At 33.2% G+C, this 25266-nt stretch overlaps 3 protein-coding genes and 2 long non-coding RNA genes across 8 annotated transcripts; 3 read left to right on the forward strand and 2 right to left on the reverse strand.

Annotated features, from left to right (window-relative positions):
* The first annotated feature begins 80 nt into the window (after positions 1 to 80).
* LOC112491697 (uncharacterized) lies at positions 81 to 3314 on the forward strand. The gene is made up of 2 exons (XR_003056073.3): positions 81 to 1352; positions 1452 to 3314. It is a non-coding gene; the product is annotated as an uncharacterized LOC112491697 (long non-coding RNA).
* A 443-nt stretch (positions 3315 to 3757) lies between these two features.
* Positions 3758 to 9148, forward strand: LOC125422393 (uncharacterized). 2 transcript variants are annotated; one of them, XR_007240996.2, is made up of 2 exons: positions 3758 to 5055; positions 8574 to 9148. It is a non-coding gene; the product is annotated as an uncharacterized LOC125422393 (long non-coding RNA). The 2 variants fall into 2 exon arrangements; XR_007240995.2 differs by lacking the exon at positions 3758 to 5055 and adding an exon at positions 8158 to 8474.
* Positions 5287 to 7958, reverse strand: LOC107417809 (cytokinin dehydrogenase 6). The gene is made up of 5 exons (XM_016026461.4): positions 7208 to 7958; positions 6794 to 6921; positions 6436 to 6696; positions 6041 to 6303; positions 5287 to 5953 (listed from the first exon to the last, which is right to left on the reverse strand). The coding sequence occupies exons 1-5, from the start codon at positions 7821 to 7823 to the stop codon at positions 5632 to 5634; spliced, it is 1590 nt and encodes a 529-aa protein (XP_015881947.1). The 5' UTR covers positions 7824 to 7958; the 3' UTR covers positions 5287 to 5631.
* Positions 9149 to 16376: 7228 nt separating the features above from the next.
* LOC107417789 (protein IQ-DOMAIN 11) lies at positions 16377 to 19531 on the reverse strand. 3 transcript variants are annotated; one of them, XM_016026435.4, is made up of 6 exons: positions 19333 to 19531; positions 18550 to 18718; positions 18051 to 18425; positions 17459 to 17677; positions 17220 to 17351; positions 16377 to 17135 (listed from the first exon to the last, which is right to left on the reverse strand). In XM_016026435.4, the coding sequence occupies exons 2-6, from the start codon at positions 18622 to 18624 to the stop codon at positions 16512 to 16514; spliced, it is 1425 nt and encodes a 474-aa protein (XP_015881921.2). In that variant the 5' UTR covers positions 18625 to 18718; positions 19333 to 19531; the 3' UTR covers positions 16377 to 16511. The 3 variants fall into 3 exon arrangements, with proteins under 3 accessions (XP_015881921.2, XP_015881920.2, XP_060670012.1); XM_016026434.4 differs by having other exon boundaries at positions 18988 to 19531; XM_060814029.1 differs by lacking the exon at positions 19333 to 19531 and having other exon boundaries at positions 18550 to 18734.
* Positions 19532 to 21987: 2456 nt separating this feature from the next.
* LOC107417786 (uncharacterized) lies at positions 21988 to 25074 on the forward strand. Its single transcript, XM_048473655.2, has 2 exons — positions 21988 to 22409; positions 23672 to 25074. The coding sequence occupies exons 1-2, from the start codon at positions 22304 to 22306 to the stop codon at positions 24760 to 24762; spliced, it is 1197 nt and encodes a 398-aa protein (XP_048329612.1). The 5' UTR covers positions 21988 to 22303; the 3' UTR covers positions 24763 to 25074.
* Positions 25075 to 25266: the final 192 nt, after the last annotated feature.

The raw sequence follows: 25266 nt of genomic DNA on the forward strand, positions 1-25266 counted from the left end.
GTTTTTTTTTTTTTTTTTAAATAGTTTTGTGGGCAATCCATTTTTTAAAAAAGTTTTTTTTGGAAAAGTATTTATTATTAACATTTCTTACTTCAACAATGAATTCCAAGTTAAAAATATAAGAATTATTATTATTATTATTATTATTTTGTTGGCGTAAAATACTTTCATACAAGAAACCAGTCATATAAAAATTCGATTATTTTGTTAATTTGTTCTAATGGAGGGAGAAAAAAAAAAAAAAAAACCCAAGTTCCTCAAAGATCAATTATTAAAAATTTTGAATGTAAATACTAGAGAGCCTATATAATAAGGTAACCAAATTTAATACACTTTTTTATATGGATATATATTTTTTAATATACTTCGAATAATAATACAAAAACAAAATTGAAATTGAAAAAAGAGAAAATTATTAAAATATGAATTATTATTATAAAACTCAATTTTACTACTTTCATGATCATTAATAAATTGGAAAATGAATGTTCTTTCAAATGGATCATCATGGTTTATCCACATCAACAAAAGTCTAGTATTCTAAAAAAATAATATTAAAGATATTTATTTATATGTGACAAGAAAAGATAATTTATTTATACATCCGTTCCATTTTTGTTTGGAAAAGAAACCAAAATTTTATAAAAAAACTAAACCAAACAAGAGACATCCTTTTGTAATGTAGGAAGTGGAACATCTGTTCCATTTCTAATATTATTTTATCCCTGATAATGAAAGAACTATGCTTTTCCATCAAAATTCTACCTCATTTTTTAAAAAAAAAAAAAAAAAAAATTGCTTTGCTTTGCTTTGATTTTTAACTTTTTTATGTCGGTGGAAACTAGAATCAAGTTGAATATTAGCAAAAATATAATTGTTTTCGTGTTATTTTTGCTAAAGCAAGTTTTACTTCACAAATTAATTCAAGAGTGGAATTAATTAAGCTCAAAATCCCAACCGTACTCCTTCATTTATAGAATATATTTCCCCACCCTGTAAAATATCTTCCCCCCTGTTCCTAAACGAGAAAAGCTAACTCTTTGCAGTCACAATTTTGTGTCCAAGTTTCGTACTTTTTAAAAATTTTTTATTGAAAAAAAGCCAATTAATAATTGAGATTAAGGTTGAGAATGTAAATAATAATACAAAAAGTTACCAAAGCGTGTACAAATCAAATATATACTGTATAAAAAACTTGTTACGAGGAGTGAGATTTACAAAGACTAAAGAGTACTTTAATAGTTTAATTCAATCAAATCAAGTAAAAGTTCCACCGCCTAAAGTTTTGCTTTTTCTTTTGTGCTATGGGATTTGGATTCTTGGGTGGGAATCAATTTGGTACCTGAATTCTGGTATAAAGCGATGCCATGTGTTTTTTTATCAGCTTTTGTCATTGTGGGTCTTCTTCTAAAACTACAAATTTGCAATTTTTTCTTTTTTTAAAATTTCAGAGCTTTTTAATACATCTATTTGAAGGTTATGGACGTGGTTTGGCATCCGCGATAAACTGTTCATTCTACTGGTACTTATATTCTTTTGCTTTTTGTCTCTTTGGTTAAAATACTGTGAAGCACATGGGATGGCATGCATTTTTCCTCTTGTGGTAATTGGTATGGCGAAACTAGGCTGCTGGAGCATTATCTCTGTCAGTTTCTCAACTTTCTGCTTCTTTATTTCAATGGGTTTTGGATAATTTATTTATACACCTTGTTAATGTCTGAAAATTGAGGGTGCTTTTAGAGTTATTGACCTGTAGAGTGCAAAAAATTACCCAAATGTTGAAAAAGTAAAGGCTAAAGGGAAACTGTAAAATTTTATTTTAGGGAGGACAATGTGGAAAAAAAGAATTTAAAATTTTTTATATTCGAGTCCCTTATGGAGGCGGATTTTAGTTTCACATGCACCGTAATGCTGCATGTAGAACATGGAATAGGGATCCGTTGATGATGATCTGCTTGATCTGGACTTGGGTTTTGGCACTATCATGATCTGCAACTCCAGCTTTGGGAGTTTGTTTCACTTTGAGTTGCATTAGTGGTTGTCACAACAAGGTCATTTAGTCTTAGTCGATTCTAGGACAAATACCTTTGTTTTTCTTTAAGCTGTACAAGTATTCAAACTTGTAAGGACTTAGCTTAGAGAACTTTGTTTCTGGTTTCGGTTTTTTCTATAGTTAAGTTTTATGCATCTTCCTTTGTCATGCATGGTTTAATCTGTATGTATTCCAGTTTATAAGGACTAAGCTTAGAGAACTTTGTTTCTGCTTCTGATATTTTCTGTAATTAAGGTTTATGCATCTTCTTTTGTCATGCATAGTTTAATCCTACTTGGTGGCTCTGCATACGGAGAATTAAAACTGAAGAAATCAAGTGATATAACTTGTTTAAAATATTTAAACTTGACGTATCAATATTCTGGATTACTATCCTGTGCTAACTGCTCTTTTTCATGATTGTTATCTTTTGCTGATAGTGGAGTCCCACTGCACCTGTTCTATTCTCCATGTTGGACCAACTATTTGCTGCTGCTCTGTTTTTGGATTCCTTATTACCAGGAAGTTGTGTTGCCTATTGATTATGTTTTTTTTATTACGAAGGAGTTTCCATTCCCAGTTCAACGGACTTTGCGTCAATACCATTTCTTTACTCATCCCTTTCTAATTTAGATTCTTTAATATTGCTTGCTTAGTATGTAACCATCATGGTCTGCAATTCTCCAGAAGTTAAGCACACATAAAAATCATCATGGACAGATGTTTCTAGAAATGTTCTTTGACTATCTGTTTTTTCTGTTTGTCTCTCTTATCCTATCCCTGTTTACTTAGTATGGTTTTTTGTCTTTTGCTTTTGTGCTTTGAAAACCAGAGATGCATTCAGGAAACAGTTTAAAACAAGTTGTGTTTGTTTCTCCTGCCAGTAAAGAAGAAGAAAAGGATACAGTATTGCTGCATCGGTCACAATTACTCTAACAAAGGCCATTGCAACGGATGTAGAAGTGCCTGTTAGCAAAACTTTCAAAACTTTTTGAAATATTGATTCCTTGGTTATTTGAACTTATACTCCTGTTGGGAGAATCTCTGAGAAGCATTGATATTTTCAAAAGCAACTAGTTAAGGATTTAGAGGCTTATTGTATCTCTGAACTATGCTAGTAAATGGTAAATCATGTTCTCTTTTAATGCTACTGCTTGGATTTCACCGTTGACCTCCTTCAAAGAAAGTTGATGTAACAACATTATTGTTTCGGTGGTTTGTAATTTTATTTCACTAGATGCATGATTTAATGGATAAGATGTTTAAAAATTATTTGATTAAATTTTTATGAATTCTCTTGTCTGAAGTTTATATTCATTTGACAAATTACTCAAACATATTGATTTTGAACTAAAAGAAGCAGTTAAGTTGTCATCCAATCATAAGTCTGTGTAATCAAGTTGCTATGCTCAGCAGACTTGCTGCTCATATTCCACCGACCAGTGTATGTGAAATTTCCTGTATGGACAATTTTTACTCCTTGACCTCAATGCTAGGGTTCTGAGGGAAGTTAAAAAGTTCTGTGTATATTTCTTAGATTCCCATGGTTGTGAATACCATCAAGTCAATCTTGCAGCAGTGGAAAGTTTGACTTGAGGTGCTTTTGTCAGTAAATGGATACTTTTGTTGATGCCTGATTTTCCAACAGCTTTTGTTATTGTCACCAGAAGAGCAACACCAAAGCAACATTTGAAGTCGGATGGCTGTATGTTACTTACGGTAAGTGTTATTACTTGACATGCTTTTGCTTGAGGCTCTGGTCATTTGCATAAAATCATCGAATGTTTTTAGTGGATTTTTGCCAAATGTTTTTCTCTTATCAGAAAGACGTTGTAAGTTATTAGATGAGCACTGAAAAAATGATTTTTGTGTCAACTTTCTTGGTTATTTAGCTATGTTTAAATGGTATTGCAAGTTGCAGCATATATGGAATTTTCCTTTTTTGGTAAATATATACCTAATTTGCTTGGACCATTCTAAATCCTGTTAATTGCATACCCAAATTGAGGTAGGTCCCTTTTCTTGAGAATATTCTCAAGCAAAGGTCCGTATTGTTCAAAGAAAAATTGGAGCTTTACTTTATGTAGTGGCAAGTATAGTACTCAAAGAGGCAGTAGAAGTTTAAGTGGTTTCAAAATCAGAGGCAATGTTACCCCCCAATGCATTTTGGAATCATTAAGGTGGCCACTTGTGTCAGGCAACTTTATATTTGATAGATAGCAAAGTGATGAAAAAAATACATTAACTGTTTGACAACTGAATACCTATCTCCAACAGTTCTAACAGAGATGCCAGAATATCTTGTATGGAGAAAAAATTTACACCTTTTGAGTTCACTTTCTTGATTGATATTTTCTTTATGCTGACGTTGGATGTATATAAAGTAGGATGAAAATGGGAAAGACTCATTTGGCTACTAACAACTTGTTGAGAAGGCAGGGATAATTAAATCAGGACAATGTTTAGCAGCACTGTTGAAGCGCCAATTCACACAATTCCTGCAAAAGTAATACAAAAATAAATCAAATTTAGTGTGGACTTAAAGTTAGGTTATCCATTACACCACTTATTCAAGTCTTACAAGAAGAACAAAAATGGTAGAAAAACTAGGCTGCTTCCCTTTCTTTTTAGCTTGATGAATTCTACAAAGTATGTCTGTTCAGATTCTTCAATAAGACTTGATTTTATTTATGTTGGTATTAATATGTAGCAACGCCATAAATTCCACATTTAGAACCAAAAAAAAAAAAAAGGAAAAAGAAAAAAAAAAGGAACTGATTATCAATGTTCCAGGCTGCCAGTTCCAGTAAAGTTCTCAAATCCTTGCTTTCTGATATTATGCTTTTTCTATGTCCTTAGCAATCATATTGTATGGATTCTTAATCTTCTGTTTATTTCTCAACATTCTCATGTTCTGGTTCCTACTTCAAGCTGGACTCATGCTGCTGTAAATTCAAGCCTGTGCAGTGTTTCACATTCATTGCGGTGGCCAGCTCTTTCCAGTGTCTTGTTTCCACAGTATGGTACGATTTGATGGTGCATTAGATTAGAAAAAAAACTGATTCTATTATATATATTTGCATGATTATATATTGGAGAAACGTTGGTGCCATTTGGATATTGCTGGCAGTTAGTTGAAAATTTCTTGTTGGATCTGAGGCATGGTCATACTAAATTTGCATTTCACTTTATCAAGGTTAAAAGTCCTTTTAGTTCTTTGGTCTGAATCCTTGTTGGTTTCTTAAAACCCTGCATTTGATTTTTCACCATTTATTTTAGCACAACAGTGATATTACATCTCTTTGACAGTAGATTCATCAGATAAGTATTTGGTCTGATGTATACAAAAATGATATATACATTCTCTCGAGGTTACTGTTTTCAGTCCCTTTTCCAATAGTTAATCATTCATAACCGAAATATTTGACCCCCTTAAAAGAATCTCAACCAGCCGCTGCAGCTTCATTGTGGCAATAAGGATTTAGGAGAAGGCACGTGAATAATCATTATTAGTTTACTGCATTTGCGGCTATGGAATTTCTCCTGCATGCCAGAGCCCTCAAGGGCCCCTTCTTTTCTAAAGTAGCATGTGATCACTGTCACGAGAAGGGTATTGCCTTTTGAAATATTCGTTGGCCAGGAGCAAATATTGCCAAAGGGTCATAAATAGATTTTCTCTGTGCAAATACTTCCCAGCGTGGCCCAAAGTGGGCTTTCCATTCTTCCTGAGTGGTGTAATGGGGTAGATATTGCTTCACCCCGAGAGTGGCTATTTCACAGAACTCTAGGATTCTTCTGTTCTGAGTTAAGATGTGTTCTAAGCCATCAGTTCCTGTTGAAGAAGGAACTGCAGAGGTCAGGAATGCAACTAAGTAGAAAATATCTTCCTCTGGGATAACTACAGAAGTTCTATTGTCCCACCTGAAATAAAAATCATTAGTCAATCAGTTAGCTCAACCTGTGGGAATGCTAGAAAATTACAAACGCGTATATGAATGAAACTATTACTTTGATTTGTTAACTGGATATATAAGGATGGGGCCATTGCTTGTCTGTGTAAGGATATTGCCAAAGACTCCTTCGGCAAAAGTGTGTATTTTGCTCTTAGGTATGAAAAGATTGAGCCATGGATGTGGAACTTCCCACAAGCCTTTTGATCGTAATTTGACTTCAGACACATGAACCCTGTCAAGGAACTCTACATATGTAACTTCTGATAAGAAAAGTGTTGAAGGGATATAGCTTAATCCACTCAACAACTTCTGGACTTCCTGCACGACAGAGAAAAAATATATGAATTATTGTGTTATTTGCATGTATGTATCTGTATCTCCATTGATACTTTTTAATTATCTTGAAAAAGTACCCTGGTCCTGGACCATTTTATGGTTCATGTTTCTCACCTCATTTACCATTTCAGCCTTGTCAAGGTTGTAGTATTTGGCCAACTCTAGGCAGAAGAGAGTCTTTCCATCTGACTTGAATTGGCTGGCCCGAGCTGGGTCTTGTGGATTGAAGTATGTCCTCCAGTTATTTAGCAGGCCAGTCCTGTTTATTATCACAAACCCTTCGATATAATCAAATTTGTTTTGTGCAGATATTAAATGCTCCTGGTCTCGGGTAAATGTTGCGAAATCTGTGTACAGCACTCTAATCCATTTTACCTGTTCAAAATGGAGACACCATGTTATGAGAAGTGGTTTTTTTCAAATACCTAAGAGTTTATATTGAATTTGTTACACCGAATAGTATATGCTTTACCATTGCAGGTGCTGCTTCCAACGATATTCTTGCGCGGGTTATGATGCCAAACTGACCAAGTCCTCCAAGAACACTGTGAAATAGGTCTTCATTCTGTTCCCTTGAACAGTTAACCACCTTGCCTTTCCCTGCACTCAAGTTTCAAGTTTTCTTTAGTAAGCATTGAAGCAAGCATGCAATAAACAAGCTTTCTTACGAAAAGACCAAGGTCAAGTTGCGTCACATATTGAAAAAAACTGTGTTACTCACAGTTCGATTTGAATAAGAAAATTAATAGAAAATACAAAGTAGAAGTTATTGTTAATATAACATCTCCCTTGTCTTTTCATGTTTGACCCTTGACCCTGATCTCGTCTTGTATGATGCAATATTTGTAACTTAGGATTTCTTTTTAACTATACTTCTTTAACAAACCTGTAACAACCTCCAGCTGATGGACATTGCTTATTTGGGGGCCATGCCGAAATGCTTGTCCGCTGATCCCAGCATTAGATAGTGTACCTCCAACGGTTAGATGTAGATAGTCTGTCCACGATTTTGGCGTTAACCCATATTTCAAGCTCTCATGCAGGATATTTATCCACAACTCACCACCAGAGACATCCACATATGGGAATTTCCCTGTGTAAATCTTCATTTCATGGCCCTTGAGAGATTCCATGTTGATGACAACTCCTCTGTGGGCTTGTGCCTGTCCTTGGAGCGAGTGACCATGGCCTCTGGCTGCAACCGTGAGCTCTGAAGTAGGACCCATATCCCAAATATGCTTTACAGTAGTGGCTATGTCAGAAACAGATTTTGGATGTAGCACTGCTATAGGTAAGGATTGGTACCTATTCCCAAAATCCTTGGCTGCATGATGAACATCATCATAATTGAAATGTCCATCAAGCTGGAGTGTGTTTAATGAAAGGATGTTAGAGAAACAATGGTTATTTCTAATGGTGAGGCAGCTGAGGAATAATATCATAAAGCTTCTGATGAAAAGAATGTTCTTCTGTTTAGAGAAGTTAACTGGTGGGTATCCCATATTTTTTTGTTTTTCTGTTAGAAAGAAAAGGTTGGGGGATGAAGATGAGAAAGGAGCTTACTTCTTTTATTTTTTTAGTTGTTTGTTTGTAAGGAAAAGGCAGGAAAGAGAGGTATTGAAGAGAGAGCGAAGGAAATGAAAGTTTGAGGATGGAATTTAAAGGTGGGAGAAGAACGTTTTGGGTGGCTTGAGTCAACCAAACTTGAGTCGTGAGAATCCGTATGAAGACTGCCTACTTTGGTGGAAGAGTTTTAGAATTTTCTTTTTAGTTACTTCTTTTTGGGCTCTTTTGTTTATAGGAAGACATCAAAACACATATATGCCAAGTTGATTGAGAAGGATTAAAATAATAATAATAATAATTAAAGAAAAAAGTCACAGGAAAAAGGAAGATTTCACAAATCTTTGCACTTTTCCCAACAGTTGCAGCCACAAACCTTTTCCATCAAAGACAAACGAATTCCTAACTTATATATATATTTATTTTCTTTTCTTTTTCTCATTAACCCTGTTTAGAAATTCTTGTCCATTTTTAGAAATAAATTCCCAATGCCTTAGCCAAAATGCATATCATATATATTTGTATCTATGCGTATCCCATGACAGGAAATTCTTCGTAACCCGTGTCTCACTCACATGAATCATAAAGGGGTGAGTGTGAGTGTGTATATGTGTGAGTTTGCGTTTTGTGTTTGTTTTGATTTGAATCCATTTGTTGTCGGAATGCTGACATTGCGTATCTACTTTCAGATCGGATGAGAAAGACTGGCGGCCTTGCATGTCCTTTTGATTCACTTTGTGGGGTCCTGCATGGGTCCACGTGGCACGTGATATTCAACTGGCTTTGTGCTATGATTGGTCATGTTTTTGGTTTTTGCTGGGACCCTCCTTGTGCCATACCCCCCTACCTTTGATGAGCTAAGAGAAAAGCAAAGAGATTAAAGAGTGAACATGGGTTCGACAGCATGGAGATGAAGCACTGAAAGAACTAGTCTCTCTTAGCCTCTTTATCTTCTGATATCTATTCTATCTATCTATCTGCCTTTGAAGCCTAAGTTCCCAGCAATCAGACAAGTTTTGAATGATTCTCATGTTTATATGCTTTTTTTTTCCTATGAAAAAAAAAAAAAAAAAAAAGGCAAACATTTAAGTCGCTTTGCTGCAATTATTGGCTTTTTCATTTTTTTTCCTTTTGTATTGCAACTTGTGAATGAGAACCAATGAAAAATCTGCAGATTCATGGAGAAGCATCTTCACTCCTTTTGCTATTTTTGTGAGCAAAATACATTTTATATAATATATATATATTTATATATTTATAATGATATTATGTCTCTTCCTATAGATTGATATTACTGATCTCCATTATCCTTTTTCTTGAAAGTAAGTAATGTAATAGTTTCTTTTGTGGTCCTCATAAAATAATTTTGCTTTTGGCACTGTCTCTAATTTGTATGGAGGCAGTAGTCATAGCTTGTCTCATACAATATTGAGCAAAATTTGCTCCGTGTGAAATGAGAAATAAGATAATCTCTATGAGCTGGCAGCATAGTTTATGTGGTAATCAGACAATAATAGTTCATAATAATGGTTGCCTACATGCCCCTTATTCACGGATATAATCTTCTATACTAATTTTCTTCACCCCAAAAAAAAAAATAATAATAATAATTCTGGGAAAATATTTTCATATTTATCAAGTGGGAAGGGTGTTGCTTATGCATATGAAAGGTGATAAACAGTGAGAATATATGGATGGCTGGTATTTGTAGTCTCATTAGTATTGATTCTTCGTACTACAGTAGAAGATTGTTGCTCTACATCTATAGGGTAGTAAAAGTTCACTTAATCACTGTTCATCCAGTTCAAGTCCTACAATGAAATACCCTTTTTTTTTTTGACAATTTGAGAATTTTAATTCCTCTCTTTTGTCAACCATGAAGCAATACTTAAATGTGTGTGTTGGTGTGTGTGAGATAGAGAGAGAGAGAGAGAGAGAGAAAGAGAGAGAGAGAGAAGCTAGAGGGGTTTTGAGGTAGCCAAAGAAAAAAAGAAGCAAAGAATCTGATAAAGGATCCACTGGAATGAAAATGACATACTACTAATTATAATATGAAGGGCCAGCAACATGATAAAAACCACATTTTGGATGACATGGGTGACTAGTCTGGTTTTATTCTAAGTCATTTCTTTTAGGGGAATTAATATAATATTTATTTTTTTGTATTAGATTTAGCTCACATCAATTATACTCTTTATTATTCCAGAACATAGCAGAGAGTATAAATATAATATATATACATATAGTCAAAGACTCCCAATTAAGTGTGAACTCTAGCTAATTAGCATATTTAGTCCACTCCTTTTGTTGTGAAAAACTACCTAATCTTTCTTTTTCTTTTTTTTTTTTTTTTCTCTGATTATAACATGTTTTCTAGAAGGAGACCGACCACTAATAAAGAAATCAAACAAAGTTGAGTTGCATTAGTCCAGCAATGATATTGTGGGAAGCACCACATAATACCTATGGGACCTCTTATGTCCATCTCATGCCTCAATTATGCAGTGCAAAATTCACTTTTTAGCAGTGAAAAATGTTGAACCTTAAGCCGTCCCTCTAATATTATATGTGTCATTTTAGGGATCCAAGGGCCGGCTAAAAAAAAAAAAAAAAAAAAAGGGAAACTAAAAAGCAAAAATGGAGGAGATGGATTTCCATTTGCATTTTCCACGGTCATGGTCAATATCATGGTCATGAAATACACGTAGAATTTATTAGCATATTGACACGACGAATGCCACATCATCACCTCTCGAGTGTTCCATTGGTCAGTCGGAAATCAAGGATCGTCGAATCATAATGCGGCAAGTGGGTGCATTGTCCACTAGGAAGCAGGATATCTAGTGTGGGGTTGCCACGTTAGCTAGGGTCACAAAACATCCTCATTATCATGCTATTTGAAAGATAAAAAGAGAAAAAAAAAAAAAAATGTGGTAAGAGGGGTTGGTAGGATACAAAATTGATTTAGGATGCTCAATAACCTATGAGATTATATATAATTATTCTTATCATGTTCCCTATCCCACTTTTATTCCACTTTAATCAATGTTTTCTTGTCCCTTCCTCTTCTTAAATTCCATGAGAGAAAAAAAAAATAATAATAATAATAATAATAAAATTTAAAATAAAATAAAAATCCCTTAACTTTTGGATTTTTTTGGGTCTTTAAGATAAACATTATACAAGAACTAGAATCTTTTACTTACTCATTTTGTCCTCACCATGCATCTTTTTATTTTTTATCTCAAGCTTTTTTTCCATGATATCCAAAATTAATCATTTTCTGGCATCTGGTATGCACATGTTTTTTATATATATGTTTAAAGGGAGGAAAGAAACAAAAAAAAAAAAGTACAACAAAAGGGGGGAAAAAAAAGAAGAAGAATACTATAGCTTATTTTGATTTGAAATGAAAGAAATGAAAGGAGATATAGATTGATGTGTGGCATTGATACAAGGTAATAAAAACGAAAATTTCTTTAGGGTTCATGATTAAGATAAATTTATCTCATAAGTAACTTATAAAAAAATTACTGCAATATTTAGATCATATCTTATAAGGTTTAATGAATTTGTTGCTTTTACATTTGAAATCGAGAGGCACTAATTAAGAAAAATGATAGCCACTAGCGATGATTTTTGAACCATTGACAAAATAGTTTTATTTACAGAAAAAATATCCTGGTGAGTTGGCTACGAAAATAGTCAGTTTGTGAGTTTTAAAATTAAAAAAAGCATTTACTTTATATCAGAGAATTTAATCCATTTGTTCTAATTATATGAATCTGCCCCATCTATAGGACTAGATCAGTACTTTTCCATTCAATCTGCCCATATATAAGAGGAATTAATACTACTTTCACCATGTAATAAAGACTTACCCACAAAAAAAATATATGAAAAGATTTTTGCAAGAACAATGGTAATCGTCTTTGAAGGAAAAAAAAAAAAAAAAAAAAACTCTGAAAGTGGTAATTAGGCCAAGTTCCTTATTGCTTTAAGGCAAAGAGTTTTGAACGATTAATTATAGAAGACTGTATATTGATATTCCTACATATGTGTCTATATTGGGGAAACATCAAGTGGCAAAAATATTTGGAGAAAAGAAAATTAAGAGAGTGCATTTGACAATCTATATATGAACCCCACTCCATGAAAAAACAAAACAAAACAAAAAATGTAATCTTCAATTGAACCCCCCACCCAAAAAAAAAAAAAAAAAAAAAGGCAATTTAATTTTATTCCATGTGCTCATATATCCATATAAGTCACTATTTTGCTTGAACTTTGTCAAGAATGTTGTGATTTTGGAACCTCTAATTTCCCCCCCACCCCCTCTAATTTTCTGATTAATATTCTGTTTCTACATACTATTAATGCAGGTCGATGTTCAGTCTATTTCATGCATAGAAGCTAGCCCAACCTAGCTATCTCTTTTTGTCCTCTGAATTCTGAATTCAATTTTGCCTCATGATTTGCTTGGAATTGATAGCAATACCAAGGAGAGAGAGACAAAATAAATTACACAAATATGTATATGTATAAAATGAGAGACAAAATAAATTACACAAATATGTAAATGTATAAAATTTGGCTAATAACAGATGTCAACACATACATTATGTATGTGGATGTGGATTCATGCTAAATTACATATACTTTGGGAGTAAAATACATGAATTACATGTAATTTTACATTGACCCGCATCATATGTATATGCATCGATGAGTATGGTAAGAAGACTATATATGTATGTGGTATAGAACAAATATATGATATATATATATACAGTCCGTCTATGGTGCGGACGGTATTTATGCGGACCACAATATTGGTAGCGATTTTTCATAGTATTAGTAATGATTTTCTAAAAAATCGTTATTAATACTATGAAAAACCGTCACTAATACTGAAATCCTCGTGCAGACCGTTCTCACCATATAATTTCTATATATATATATATATATATATAAAGTCCTCTCTCATTGCATTGTTCTTCTACTTCTTCCTAATCGACTATAGCTATCTGAAGTGGGTGCGGATCCAAATGCTAATTGTCTTTTACTTTCACACCTAACAACCCAAGCCAAAGTAGAAGTAAAGGAAACCGAGTTGATTTTTCCTTGACTTAATTAGCACGCGGGAATGGGACAATAGAAGAAACAAAACTAATAAAAACCGTGGACCCAATTCTCCATATAACAACAAAAATGTATGTATAATTAACGTTGTTTTTCAAAGGTTTGAAAATGTCATTTTATATATTTATATATATAATAAAAGAAGGAAACCCACAAGTCTCAACTTCAAGAAAATGAAAATTGTCCTAACCCTCTAAACCATATTCATAGTCAGAATGTTCTTTGAGAATGATTCCTATGATTTTTTTTTGACTGACTGATTTAATTCCTAAAGCAATATATCTTATTCCTCTGCATATCTCGCTTTCTCTTTGTGTCCATAGCTAGTCAATTTGCATATTTTGGTGTTTTATTTGTCGGCAGCATATAATATGTATATCTATATATATATATATATATATATATATATATATATATTTATATATTTATGTGATAGTTACTGAGAATCCCATGTGCTGTGCAAAGATTGGTTAGGTCTAATTCCAATGGCCAATATTTGGAAGTTGGAGTGCCCTTATACGTACTTGAAAGTTACACCTATGGTGGCATATATGCTGCTAGAAACATTTTCGCTTTCAAGCATGGAAATTGTGCTCTCCCAATTTTGAATTCAATTATTTGCTTTTCAAAGTAGTCTTTGTTTCAATTATCATATATACACTCTATTGCTCGAAAAAGGGTATCAATTAGTTTTGGAATTTACATTATATGTTCCCTTGACTATATTCTCTCTACTAATCATCTAAATGTGACCATAAAAATGAGAAAAATCATTTGAAATGCCACATTCGATTCAAAACTTTTGCGTCTTAAATTTGCTATGTCCAATTAATGATGGACTTTTTTTGGGACTCTATAAGTACTGAAAAATCTAGCTATTATTTAATATCGAATCAGATTTGAAAAGAACAAAGTTTACCAACAGCCTTGATATCGAAATTGGCCAAACTAGTTTGGTTGCCAAAGCTTTATTTTATTGCTTTTGTGAATCAAATAACTTTACGGCACTGTTTTCTTCATTCTACACGTTATCAATGCAACCAATAATTTTTCATCTCCTTTTTTTTATGAATAAAAATTAATTGACTTTTCTTAATTATATTATTCTCCAAATCTGTTAGATATTCAATATTTTCAAATCTATTATATCACATGCATAACATTGTTTGAATTGGTAACCAAGGATTCTGAATAAGGTCTAAGAAAATGAGCATATTCTAGGCCTTGTCAGTTTATTTATTTATTTTTCCTGTCCAACTTTTCCAAATTCTAATGTACTACAGTAGACTTACTGGTGTGGATTTGCACTTTGGAAAACATACAGTAATATTCATAGGCTTTGTTTGCACGCACCAAACTATCTTTCTCTTTCTGTTTTTTCTCTTTTGGAATTTTCTTGGTTGTATTTTTCATTTTTTCCCCTCTTATCTGATAAATCATTGAAGGTGCTCACAAAAAGAATAATGATTGGTAGTCAATTGAAGATGGTAAATTTTTTACATTCTGATATGTCAATTATCAAGATCCATACTCAATCTTCAATGGCCATGGCAAATCTTTGAATGGCCAATATACATATAACATTAATCAATATACATTGACTATATTTGAATTAAGGATAAAACACCTTTACAATGGAAGTATCAGAGTCATACATTCGTTTCACATTGAGGAAAGGATCATATTTCTTAAACTGTGGAATAATGCTTCACGAAAATTCCTACTAAGAAAAATCCAATTAATGCACTTTTAGTGTAAAAAACGTACCTAATGGACTAAACTTTTTGAATTCGTATGTAATGTTAGAATCTTGCTAGGAACCGAAAAAATTGGACGACATTGAGGTCCACCATGAGTGATTGTCATTATAGAGTATGTTGGGCTTTATCATGTTGTTGAAGAATATATTATAAAAACCCATATTATAAATGGACATTTGGTTAGATGTGGTGGACTTTGTGTCTCTACAAGAAAGCCCACAATTAGATACACCTGCATTATGAGATGCACCAATCGGGTCTTTATAAGCGCCTTATAAAGTAGATATATGTTATACTTCATATTAACTAACATTAAACATGTAATTAATTGGGATCCTGATAAATTGTTAAGCTGCTGTTTTTGAAAGCAATATTAGCAGATCAATCTGATATATGACCAAGCACATTTTCAAGTTGAACAAATTAAAGGACCTTTTTTTTTTTCTTCAGAGATATACCACTCTAAGTGAACCATCCACTTTCTCTATCATCTTTCTTGATTGTTTCAAATACTTATTATTCCCATTCTAAATTAGTACAAACAAACCCCACAGGCTTAAAGTCCTTCAACTTATTGGCACTACATATAGCTGCTTCTAGCTTCAATGGGGGCTAAAAGTGATAATGTCCCATCATTGTGTTCATCGGCCAGCCCTTTAATTATTACAATCAAAACTACAAACACAATAGAAAGGGAAAAAAAAGAAAAAAAATGCTAGAAATCATTGTGCTTGTGTGAAAATTAACCATGAAGAAATATGTAAAAACGTAATGGGTTGGTAATGGAAATAGGAAATATTTAAGCAAACGGTCCATCATTAAATGCATTTAATACAGGGAAACAACTTAAATAGAGAAGTTGGTGAAATGTACAAAAGGTTTAGTAAAACGTGATTTTCAAAGGAAATAGGATAAGTTTTAGTTAAACGTGATTGTCATATGAGGTGTTTGATAAAATGCAAAATAGTCATATGAGGTGGGGTTATCGCCATTCATGCATGGTCTGGTTTTTAATTATGGAGATGAAGACTAATATCAGGCGTCCATATTTGGTTCGTGGTGTCCTCTCTTATTGGCTGACTGTTTTTAATGATCAATAATTAAATTTGGAATTCGGGTATATGTACCATTCTCTACCAAAAAGTCCTATCTATAATATTAAAGTAGATTGTGACTAAAAAGTTGGTAATAAAAGTATTGTGTTTATATTTCTATCTATTTTTATGACTTATTAGCCTCTCTATCTATTTTATGACTTATTAGCCCTGTTTACTTTATCTACTTCAGGTACTGTAGCAGAAGATTTTTGTGTTCCTTAAATGTGACAGTTTTTTTTTTTTTTTTTTTTTTTTTCCTTCTCTTTTGGTGGGGCATGCCTTAATTGTACTGTAACCATCAGATTGACAATTTATGGGTAATCAGTCACACATTGGTGGTTATTCGTGTTTATAGCCATGATTTGAATTCTAGAAAATATCCAGTACAACAATCAGTGGAATATTCTGGCTTTTCTGACCCCAACATGCTTGAGATGTAAGTTGTTATTGAAATATTCAAAGCAAGCTTTAATTTTTGAAAAAAAATGGCCTGTTTTCTTGAGAGAAACAAAATATACATCCATTGTTATTAACCAAATTCAATTTTACTTGGAACTATTGATTAACTTCTGAAATCCAAGACAAGAAATTAACCAGATTAGCAAATCATTTTGTACAACTATAAAAATCATCTGAAGGTACTTCGTCGATCCCAGTATGATAGCGAGCATTCTGAGTCAAAGCTTAGATCTTTTGCCATCCGGTTCGATTTTATGGGACCTTGAATGCCCTTCATGCTTGGAGATCTTTGCTGGCAATGAACACCAGTCTTTCCAATCCTTCCACTGCTAGGCATGTCACTGGTTATTGAAGATATCAGTGAGAGCCTGTTCTTGCATGGTGAATAGCTCTCAGAGCAAGTGTCAAAACCCCCTCCTGGCCTTAGTTTTGGGGAGCTAATAGATCTTGCTTTTGCTTTAGCAGATTCAGTTGAAGCCATGTAAGTTGGAACAACAGGAGAGCCTGAAAATGAATTCTCATCTCCCAATGAACATTGCTTTTTGTGGTGAGCTGATTTTCTTAGAACAAATATTGGAGAATCCATTCTGTGATCATGGTTTTGATAGTGGCTATGAATCTTTCTTAGCCTAAGCTGTTTTCCTCCAAATTCATCGTTTTTTCTTGCAGTTGATGGAAAAGTTGTATCCAAATCTTCAAGTTCTTTGCTTTTATTGAGTTGGGTATCTACCCATTGCTCCAACCAATACCTCCATCTTCCATTTACTTTGTTTCTTTCTGTTTCTGCTGATTTCTGGAAAAAAGAAAATTTCATAGGTAGCTGAAGCTATTTTAATAGAGGAAATTATGTAAAGGCTATAGAAGAACTCGAACTTACCCGGTGGCTATACCAGTATTCTTTGATCCTTTCTCTCTTGATCAAAGCCTCTTTCTTGCTTAGAAATGAAGCATCTGCGTCTTCCTTCGATAGAAGGCTGTCATCCCATCTTCTTTGACTGTTCGTGTCCACCTAGAAAATTTTGATCAAATTTGGCAACTTCAATTAATGTGTCTATGTCTCTAATAAAACAATTGTTTACACTAACAAGGGACCAGGTGTTGTATTGGCCAACCTACCCTTAATGTCTGGTCTCTCAAATTTTGTAAGTGACTGTTTTCGTCACAGTGAAAAGTACCATCACTGGTTTGGAATCTCTTTGCACAGACCTGGGACTGAATATTTATTATGGACTGCAGGCATTTGAGGGTAGTCATTGCTTGTCGTCTCACGGCTCGGCCACGAATAATAGCTTGAAGCCTCACTATTCCCTTCAATGCCCTCAAAGCCTTTTTAGCCTGCAGTACACATTCACATTATAGAGATATATACATATATATATATATATATATATATATATTTTATCAAAAGCTTGTATTGAATAAGGAATTTTGAAGTAAAAATGAGAGAGATGATAATCTGTCTGTGATTAATAATTAACTTATTAACCTATAATTCTTTACTTCTTATTTGTAAGCATCATGATATTGTGTTAATAAAGCATGGTCATGCTAACACTCATTGCATTATGCCAAACAAGATTGACTCTTTAGATTTTTCCAAAATCATTCATGCAATCCCAGTTGAAAAAAGTTCATCATTAATTGCTGAAAAAAGCAAATAATATTAATAAAATAAATAAATAAAGAGGAGCAGCTTGAACAAACTCACTAGGTAACCCCTGAAGGCAGTTTGGATTTTGACAGCAGCAGATTCTTGGATTTGCTTATCATATTGGCATGCTAAAGGAGCAGCCTTTGTCGGAGTTGTTTCGGTGTCCAGTTCTTGTTTTGTGTGTTGCTTAGCGTTATGGGTGGAGTAAGGGGTGGCTGTGAGTCGGACAACCTCAGCAGCAGCAGCATGTGCTGCTGCCACAGCAGCCTCAGCAGCAGCAGCAGTGGCAATGGCGACATTCAAAGCATGGTTGCTCTGTTCTTCCCCTGCTTCACTTGCTGTCTTCTCTTTCAATGGTGATGGTGGTGCAGTCAGAGAGGCTAATCTTTTTATCTTAATCCTGCCAAATACCCATTTCCTTCTCTTCTCCTTCTGAGAAACCAGTTGTATAATTCATAAAACAAAAAAATAATTGTAAAAAATATAGCTTCAGTTTATGAACAATGGAACCTAAAGATGATAGTGAGGAAAATAAAACAACAAGTGGAATGCTCACCTTTTCTTGTCTTGATTGTGCATCTGAAATGAAGAACCTCTTTATCAAATTGAACCAGCTCTTCTTCTTAGCCATTGAAGAACCAACAAATTCATATCATGTTAGGAGAATCTCAAAAACCAGAGAGAAGACTCTGATTACACTGAAACTATGCTGGAAAGATTGGTTCCTGGTAAATGTATTAACTGCATTAGTTGAGAGATGAAATAAATGAACTAAATTCAAAGTCCTTGACAAAGTGCACAAAGAGCTGATTCAAACACTTTTAGTCTGAAAAACATGAAAAGCAGATGCAGAGAAGATTTAAATTGTGGAATTAGGCCAATTCTACACATTAGCTTGAAAACAGATTTTAAAAAAAAAAGAAAAAAAAAGAAAAAGAAAAGAAGAACTCAAAATTCTATGCAGATATTGTATGATATCTAGACACCATCTTACCCATCTCCCAAAAACTGTGATCTTTTCGAATCAGACAACAATCACCGCATCCAAAAGTGGAGGTCTTGGGAACTTGGAAATACTACTTTTGTGAGAATCAGGAAGGTGGGTGTTGAATTTAATGAAACTTAGGAAGATAGCTTTGAATTCACTCATTGTATATAATAATATCAACAACCCAAAAAAGGCTTTTGGAAAAAAATAAAAAGATAAGCTACCAAGAATACAGGAAGAGCAACAATAGTTGAATTTTTTTTTTTTCCTTTTTCTTTCCTTTGGAAAAACTTGAATCACAAACACCCAAAAGCTTTGATAAAAATTTTCTTGAATAATCTAAGGTGGTACCTTAGGTTGTCAATGCAATTATTTCACATTTTTTTCCATCTTCTTCATAATGGGGTTTTTCCCCTGTTAAAATTGTGGGCCTTGTAAGCGAGCAAATGTATGGGAAAAAGCAGAGCTACTTGTATTCATGGAGGGAAGCTCTTTGATGAATTATGAGAAAAAAAATAAATAAATACATAAATAAAATTCTTTTGAGCTTTCATGGGGCCTCCCATCTTATAGCCAACTCTCAATTTTTTCTGCATTGCAGCAGACATGTTCAAATGTCTGTTGGGAATGAAATTACTGAATTGCCCGTCACGCAGCTTTACTACCATGCAGCACAAATCCATCTTATGTGTTGGATACTTGGATTCTCTGCCCTCTGATTGGACTTGCCAAAACCTGATTTCCCATCAAACCCACAAATTTAGGTTGATCAAAACTTGGTTGAATAGAATGGATGGTGAAGATTGTTCTTATTTGGTATTCAACTTCATATTTAGTAGATGTTTGTTTTTGGGTAAAGACATAGAAGAAACCAATTGTTAAAATGGAGACCTTTGATTTTGCTATTTCCTTGATACAAGTACCTTGATATTATTTGCCTATAGGGTTTAAAGTCAATTACTATATCTATCTAAAGAAGTAGACTGTTCCACTATTATACAAGTACAGGGAAATGCTGTTCTGCACATATACTCTTGAGAGAGACAGAGAACTATTATTGAGGTTAGTGGGGGGAAGGTTTCTCAATGTGCAAGAGATAAAGAAAAAAATAGAAGAAAACCCCAAAAAATAAATAAAATTAAAAAATAAAAGGAAAAGCAGTCTTGGTCTTCTTTGGATTGTAAATAGGAAGACAGCTGTGAGAGGGGCCAAAGGTAGGAGTTGTCATATTACATTCTCATCTTTTGGAAAAAGAATAATTTCAAACCCTTCTTTCTCTGCCAGAAACCAGGAACCCAAATATCTCACACTTTCCTTCTTTTTGATCACATAGCTCTAATTCTTTCCTATCCTTTCTCTGAATTTTTAAGTTTGTAATTGGTTATTCACTAAATTATCAGGTAAGTGATATATGAATGGTTTTTTTTTTTCCCCTCCTTTATATTTTGTTTTTTATTGTTATATATTGGAATCTAAAGGAATGCAATAATCCAACATCATGTATACTAGGTGGATAGTCCATGCATTACCAAAAAAAAAAAAAAAGGGTGGATACTCCATGTGATGCACAAGAGGATATAGAAAGAGGCCAAAATATGAAAAGCATAAAGAATGTAGAAACTTATTAATTTAATTATGCATCATAATTCTTAGGAATATATATTAGTTTATATCATGGGCCTACCACGATATTTTTATCTTTTATTTTATTTTTTCCTTTTGTTAGGAACTAGGAAGAGGGGTGTTCCTTTGGCTTTTCCAAGTTCTACCTACAAAGAAAACAGCAATTTTTTTTTTTTTTTGGAATTCAATATTTTAGTATATTTATACTGACCTATGGATAATAAATATTGTTTAGTTAACTATTAATCTTATTCATTTTGATTTATTTGACATTGTTGTAAAAGTTAAATGCTACAATAAATGGTTATAATGTCCCTTGCACAATTCAAATTTCTGTTAATTAAGTTTATGTTTCCAAGTGATTTTCTTATAACAAAACATATTGACTAAAAAATGAAAATACAAATACCCTAAAACAAAATGAAAATACACAAAAGCAACTACCTACCACAACAATTTCTTATGGCCGAAGGTTAGATGTTGATGCAAACTTTGCAATGGATTTTATCAAATTTTATTATATATACTACCTATGAATCTACTTCTTCTTTACAAATTTATTTTAATAAAATTTATATAATTTTAAAGTATCACAATATAGTAAACTATTTTATATGTATTTCTTCATCTGTTTTAATAACAAAAAAGATATGTTAGTGATTTTTTTTTCCTCATCCCCTTTGCTTTTGAGAGATTACCAATTTTTCCACTTAATTGAAAACCAAGCAAGCCCACAAATTTGTTTGGGGGGGCTTCATTTGAATTCAGTCCAAAATATTTATTTTTTCTAAAAAAAAAAAATTACTGAATCTAGATGTATAATATTAGGAAATTTCCCATAATATTATTATTAACGTATATTGTCTATTAGCCTTATTCAAATTTTAACACCATTACCATAATTTTGGCTTAAAATAAGATATAATAAAATCTGAAATCATGCTTCTTTTGAAAAAATTGTAATATTTAGCCTTTTTTTTTATAGAAAAAATTGTAATATTTTTTTAATCTTTGAAATGGTAAGGAGTTACTAAAATAAAATTCAACAAAAACACACGAAACATTTACTTCAAAAAACTTTATAAAAGATTTTGCTATTTATGACTAATATTGATGATAAATATTAATTGTTTTAATTATATATTGATTTTTTATATTAAAAATCTAAAGTAATAAATTGCCAACTTACTTTTGTGAATGATGATGATAAATAGTTTTTTTTTTTTAAATAACAAAATGTTAAAAATTTACAAATTTTCAAACTCTTTAAACAACAATTATATGGGGAAAAAAAATCTAAAAAGAGTTTAAAAAAAAAGGAAAAAAAAAAGAAGGAAAAAGAGTTTAAAAAAAAAACGTTAGACACTGCAAAACGACGCGTTTGGCAGGCAAACTATTCCAAGTTCTAGTCCGCTGGTTCTGAGAATCTGCGTCCACATCCTCTTCTTTCTTCGACTATCATATCTCTCTCTCTTTTCGTTTTTTTGCTGAAAGACTATCATATCACTCTTTGTATAATCTATCTAGCTCCTGCAGATTTCAGTTCGCTTTTTCTCCGTACGGTTACTCAGAGATAGTGAAAAAGTGGAAGCTTTTTTTTTTTTTTTTTTTTTTTTTCCATGAAACTCTCTGTTTTATCAGTTTAACTTTGATTCTGAAATTTCTCTTTTCTTGGGTCTTCCTGGTATTGTTGGGATAAATGGGTAATTGGAGACATCGCCCCCCTCGTAGACTTCACCGTCAACAATGGCCTCCCAGGTCCCTTCCTTTGCAGTCCGACCCAGATCCTCCTCTTCCCAATTCCGGTAATTCTTTATCTTTCTTTACAGAAGTTGGTTTTTTTTTTTTTTTTTTTTTTTTTTCCCCCGTAGAATAGCTATTATATGCTATTTCCTTCCCGGATTTTTTTTTTTCCTGATTTATTTATTTGGTTCATTGGCTATTTTGTTTTCTTTAAATTATCTTTCTTTGGAATTTATATTTATCTAATGTTTGGTTCTGAGAAATGTTGGGAAAAATAATGAAGTTGAATCTTTATATCTAATTACAGTGGGGGGTTTTTTCTTTTTCTTTTTCTTTTTGCTGTTAATTAAGGCACTAATAGAATTAAAGTTAGAAACACACAAAAAAAAAAAAAAAAAAAAAAAGAGTTTCTGGTACAAGAAAAAGACAGATGAATATATGAAAGTGATTTTTAGATGAATTACATTGTGTTGATTTCTGTCATTATAGCTTTGTATCTGATTTGGTATAGTGCTAATGGCCAATAGGCATCTAAGTTTACTAATACTGTGTGATTGCTATGTTTTTTGAGCCATTGGCAGCAATCCTAGCATTTGGTAATTTTTGGAAATGGGTACCTGTACCCTATGCAAAACCTGACCAGATTAGTAGTACATTTATATCTGGAAATTCCATAGCCATACACTTATGCAACTGAAAGTCATGGCTATAATTTCCTTTAGCGATCCTTTCATTACGTGCTTTTTGAACAATATTTGATTTGACTGAAAATATTGTTGCTGGTAATGGTTTTTATAACTGCAGGCCTCCTGTGACAGTATGTGAAAAGCTTAAACTGGTTAACTAGAGTAACTTGGCTTGACATTGTGGAATTGCATGTGTTGTTAAATTTAGAATGGAAATCAAAAATTTAATTTTATTGAGATATTTTTCTTTTTCTTTTTTGATATGGTAAATGCTGGACAAACACCTTTGCTCTAACCCAAATTCAGTCACAGCATTGGATGGATGCTGCTTTAATTGGCTGTTAGATTTTCCTGGTTTCTCTCGTCTAGTTGGTTATGAGGCTTCTAACGCTTTTATTTGCATGTGGAATATAAAATATCAGAAATGAATGGCCTTTTTTTTTTTTTTTCCCAACTTAAATTCAATTCTTGATTGTTGAAGGAAAATATTCTAGTCCTTTTAAGTTCAATTTCTTTCTTATTTATATGATATTTATATCCATTGTTATGTTGAAGAGACTAGTGTCATTGTCAAGAATGATAACTGATAACAGGTCTCCTTGGATGCTTATAGTGATTTTTTCGTTTCATCATTTTAGGGTTTGGACAGGATAATGTACCTTTGTGGGAAAAGAAATTCTGCAGTATGGTTGGATCAATACCATGGAGAAAGGTAGTTGATGCAAAGAAGTTTTTGTACTGCCATGGTAATGTTCTAAGCTGGGATGATGCTGCTAGTGAAGAGGCATTTCAGAATGCAAAAAAGAGGTTTTGGGCAGAGATCAATGGCTTCCATTGTGACATATCTCTACCTGATCCAGATATTTACATTGATAAAATAGATTGGAACCCAACCATCGATCCTGAGCTGATCAAGGAATTGGATCGAGAGTATTTTGCTCCTGTTGATGAAGAGAATGGTAAGGTATGGAGGAAAAATAAGAAGATAAGAAATTCTGCGTATGTTCCTTCATTTGAGAGTAACAAGATTGTAGATGATGGTATAAATCCTTGGGAATGTAACAATACGCCAGTTCTTGGAAATGTGGAAGGTAAGCTAATGGGCTGGAGCCAGTGGAATAATGATATAAACGGCTCGAAGAATTCAGATAATAATGACAATCCATGGGAGTGTAATGCTGCTCAGAGCAGTGGGAACACTAAGGAGAACGCTTGGGGTGATTGTGGGAATATGTCATGGGAATGCAACTGGACGCAAAACCATGTCAGCCGGCCAAGGGATTGGGGTGATGATAATAATCGTTGGGACCGTGACTGTCAGGGCTTTGCCTCAGGTAGAAACAGTGGATGGGGTAATTCTTTGGATAAGTCTTGGGGAATGAACCAGCAAGAATCTAAGAATACCGAAAGGGACAACAATCCTTGGAAACCCAATGTCAGTCAAGATAGTAGAGCCCCAAAAGATGGAGGATGGAGAGATTATGGTGGAAATGGATATCGTTGGAAGCAGTGGGACCATCATAATAACCAGAAAAAGAACGACGCATTTCAAAGATGTAGAGGTGGTTGGGGAGCCTGGAATGAAAATAATCAGAAGAGGGAAGAATCTCAACACAGTATGTCGGGCTACAGAAACTCAAGGTTTCAGGGAGATGATTATCAAACGGGTAATCATTGGCAGATGGGAAACAACAAAAAGAGGCCAGTTTTCCCTCTGAGTAGCCGGTGATTGAGAACATCCAGTGTCTTCGTTAAGATAATATTACATTATGGGTTTGATTTTTGAAGCTGTTTAAGAAAGGAGTTCATAGAAGCTCGGTGGCAGATACTACAAGTCCAATGCAACTTTTGCATTGTTACTGACACTATAATTCATAACTTCTACTATGAACCAACTTTTTGAATTTTTTATACATTTTCAAGAGATTTTTGACACAAACCCAATTCCCCCAAAACGTTGTACAACTCAGGAGATATTTTGAGAATATATGAACACATAAATTTTGGACTATATGAAGTTCTTTTCTATTCTTATTAGTTATTTGACAGTGGTATATGTGCTTCCTTAACCTTAAATGGGTAAAATGAAAAGCTGATACCTTTCATTGCTTCATAGAATTGGATCATACGATAGCAACCTCAATGAGGTCGCACTTGATCTAGCACTCTAATTGAAAAGTCAACTTATCATCGTCATGCCGTTCTTAATTTTTCACAGCAATAAATAAAAATA

This window comes from Ziziphus jujuba, chromosome 2 (assembly GCF_031755915.1).
Source record: "Ziziphus jujuba cultivar Dongzao chromosome 2, ASM3175591v1".
NCBI lineage: Eukaryota > Viridiplantae > Streptophyta > Magnoliopsida > Rosales > Rhamnaceae > Ziziphus > Ziziphus jujuba.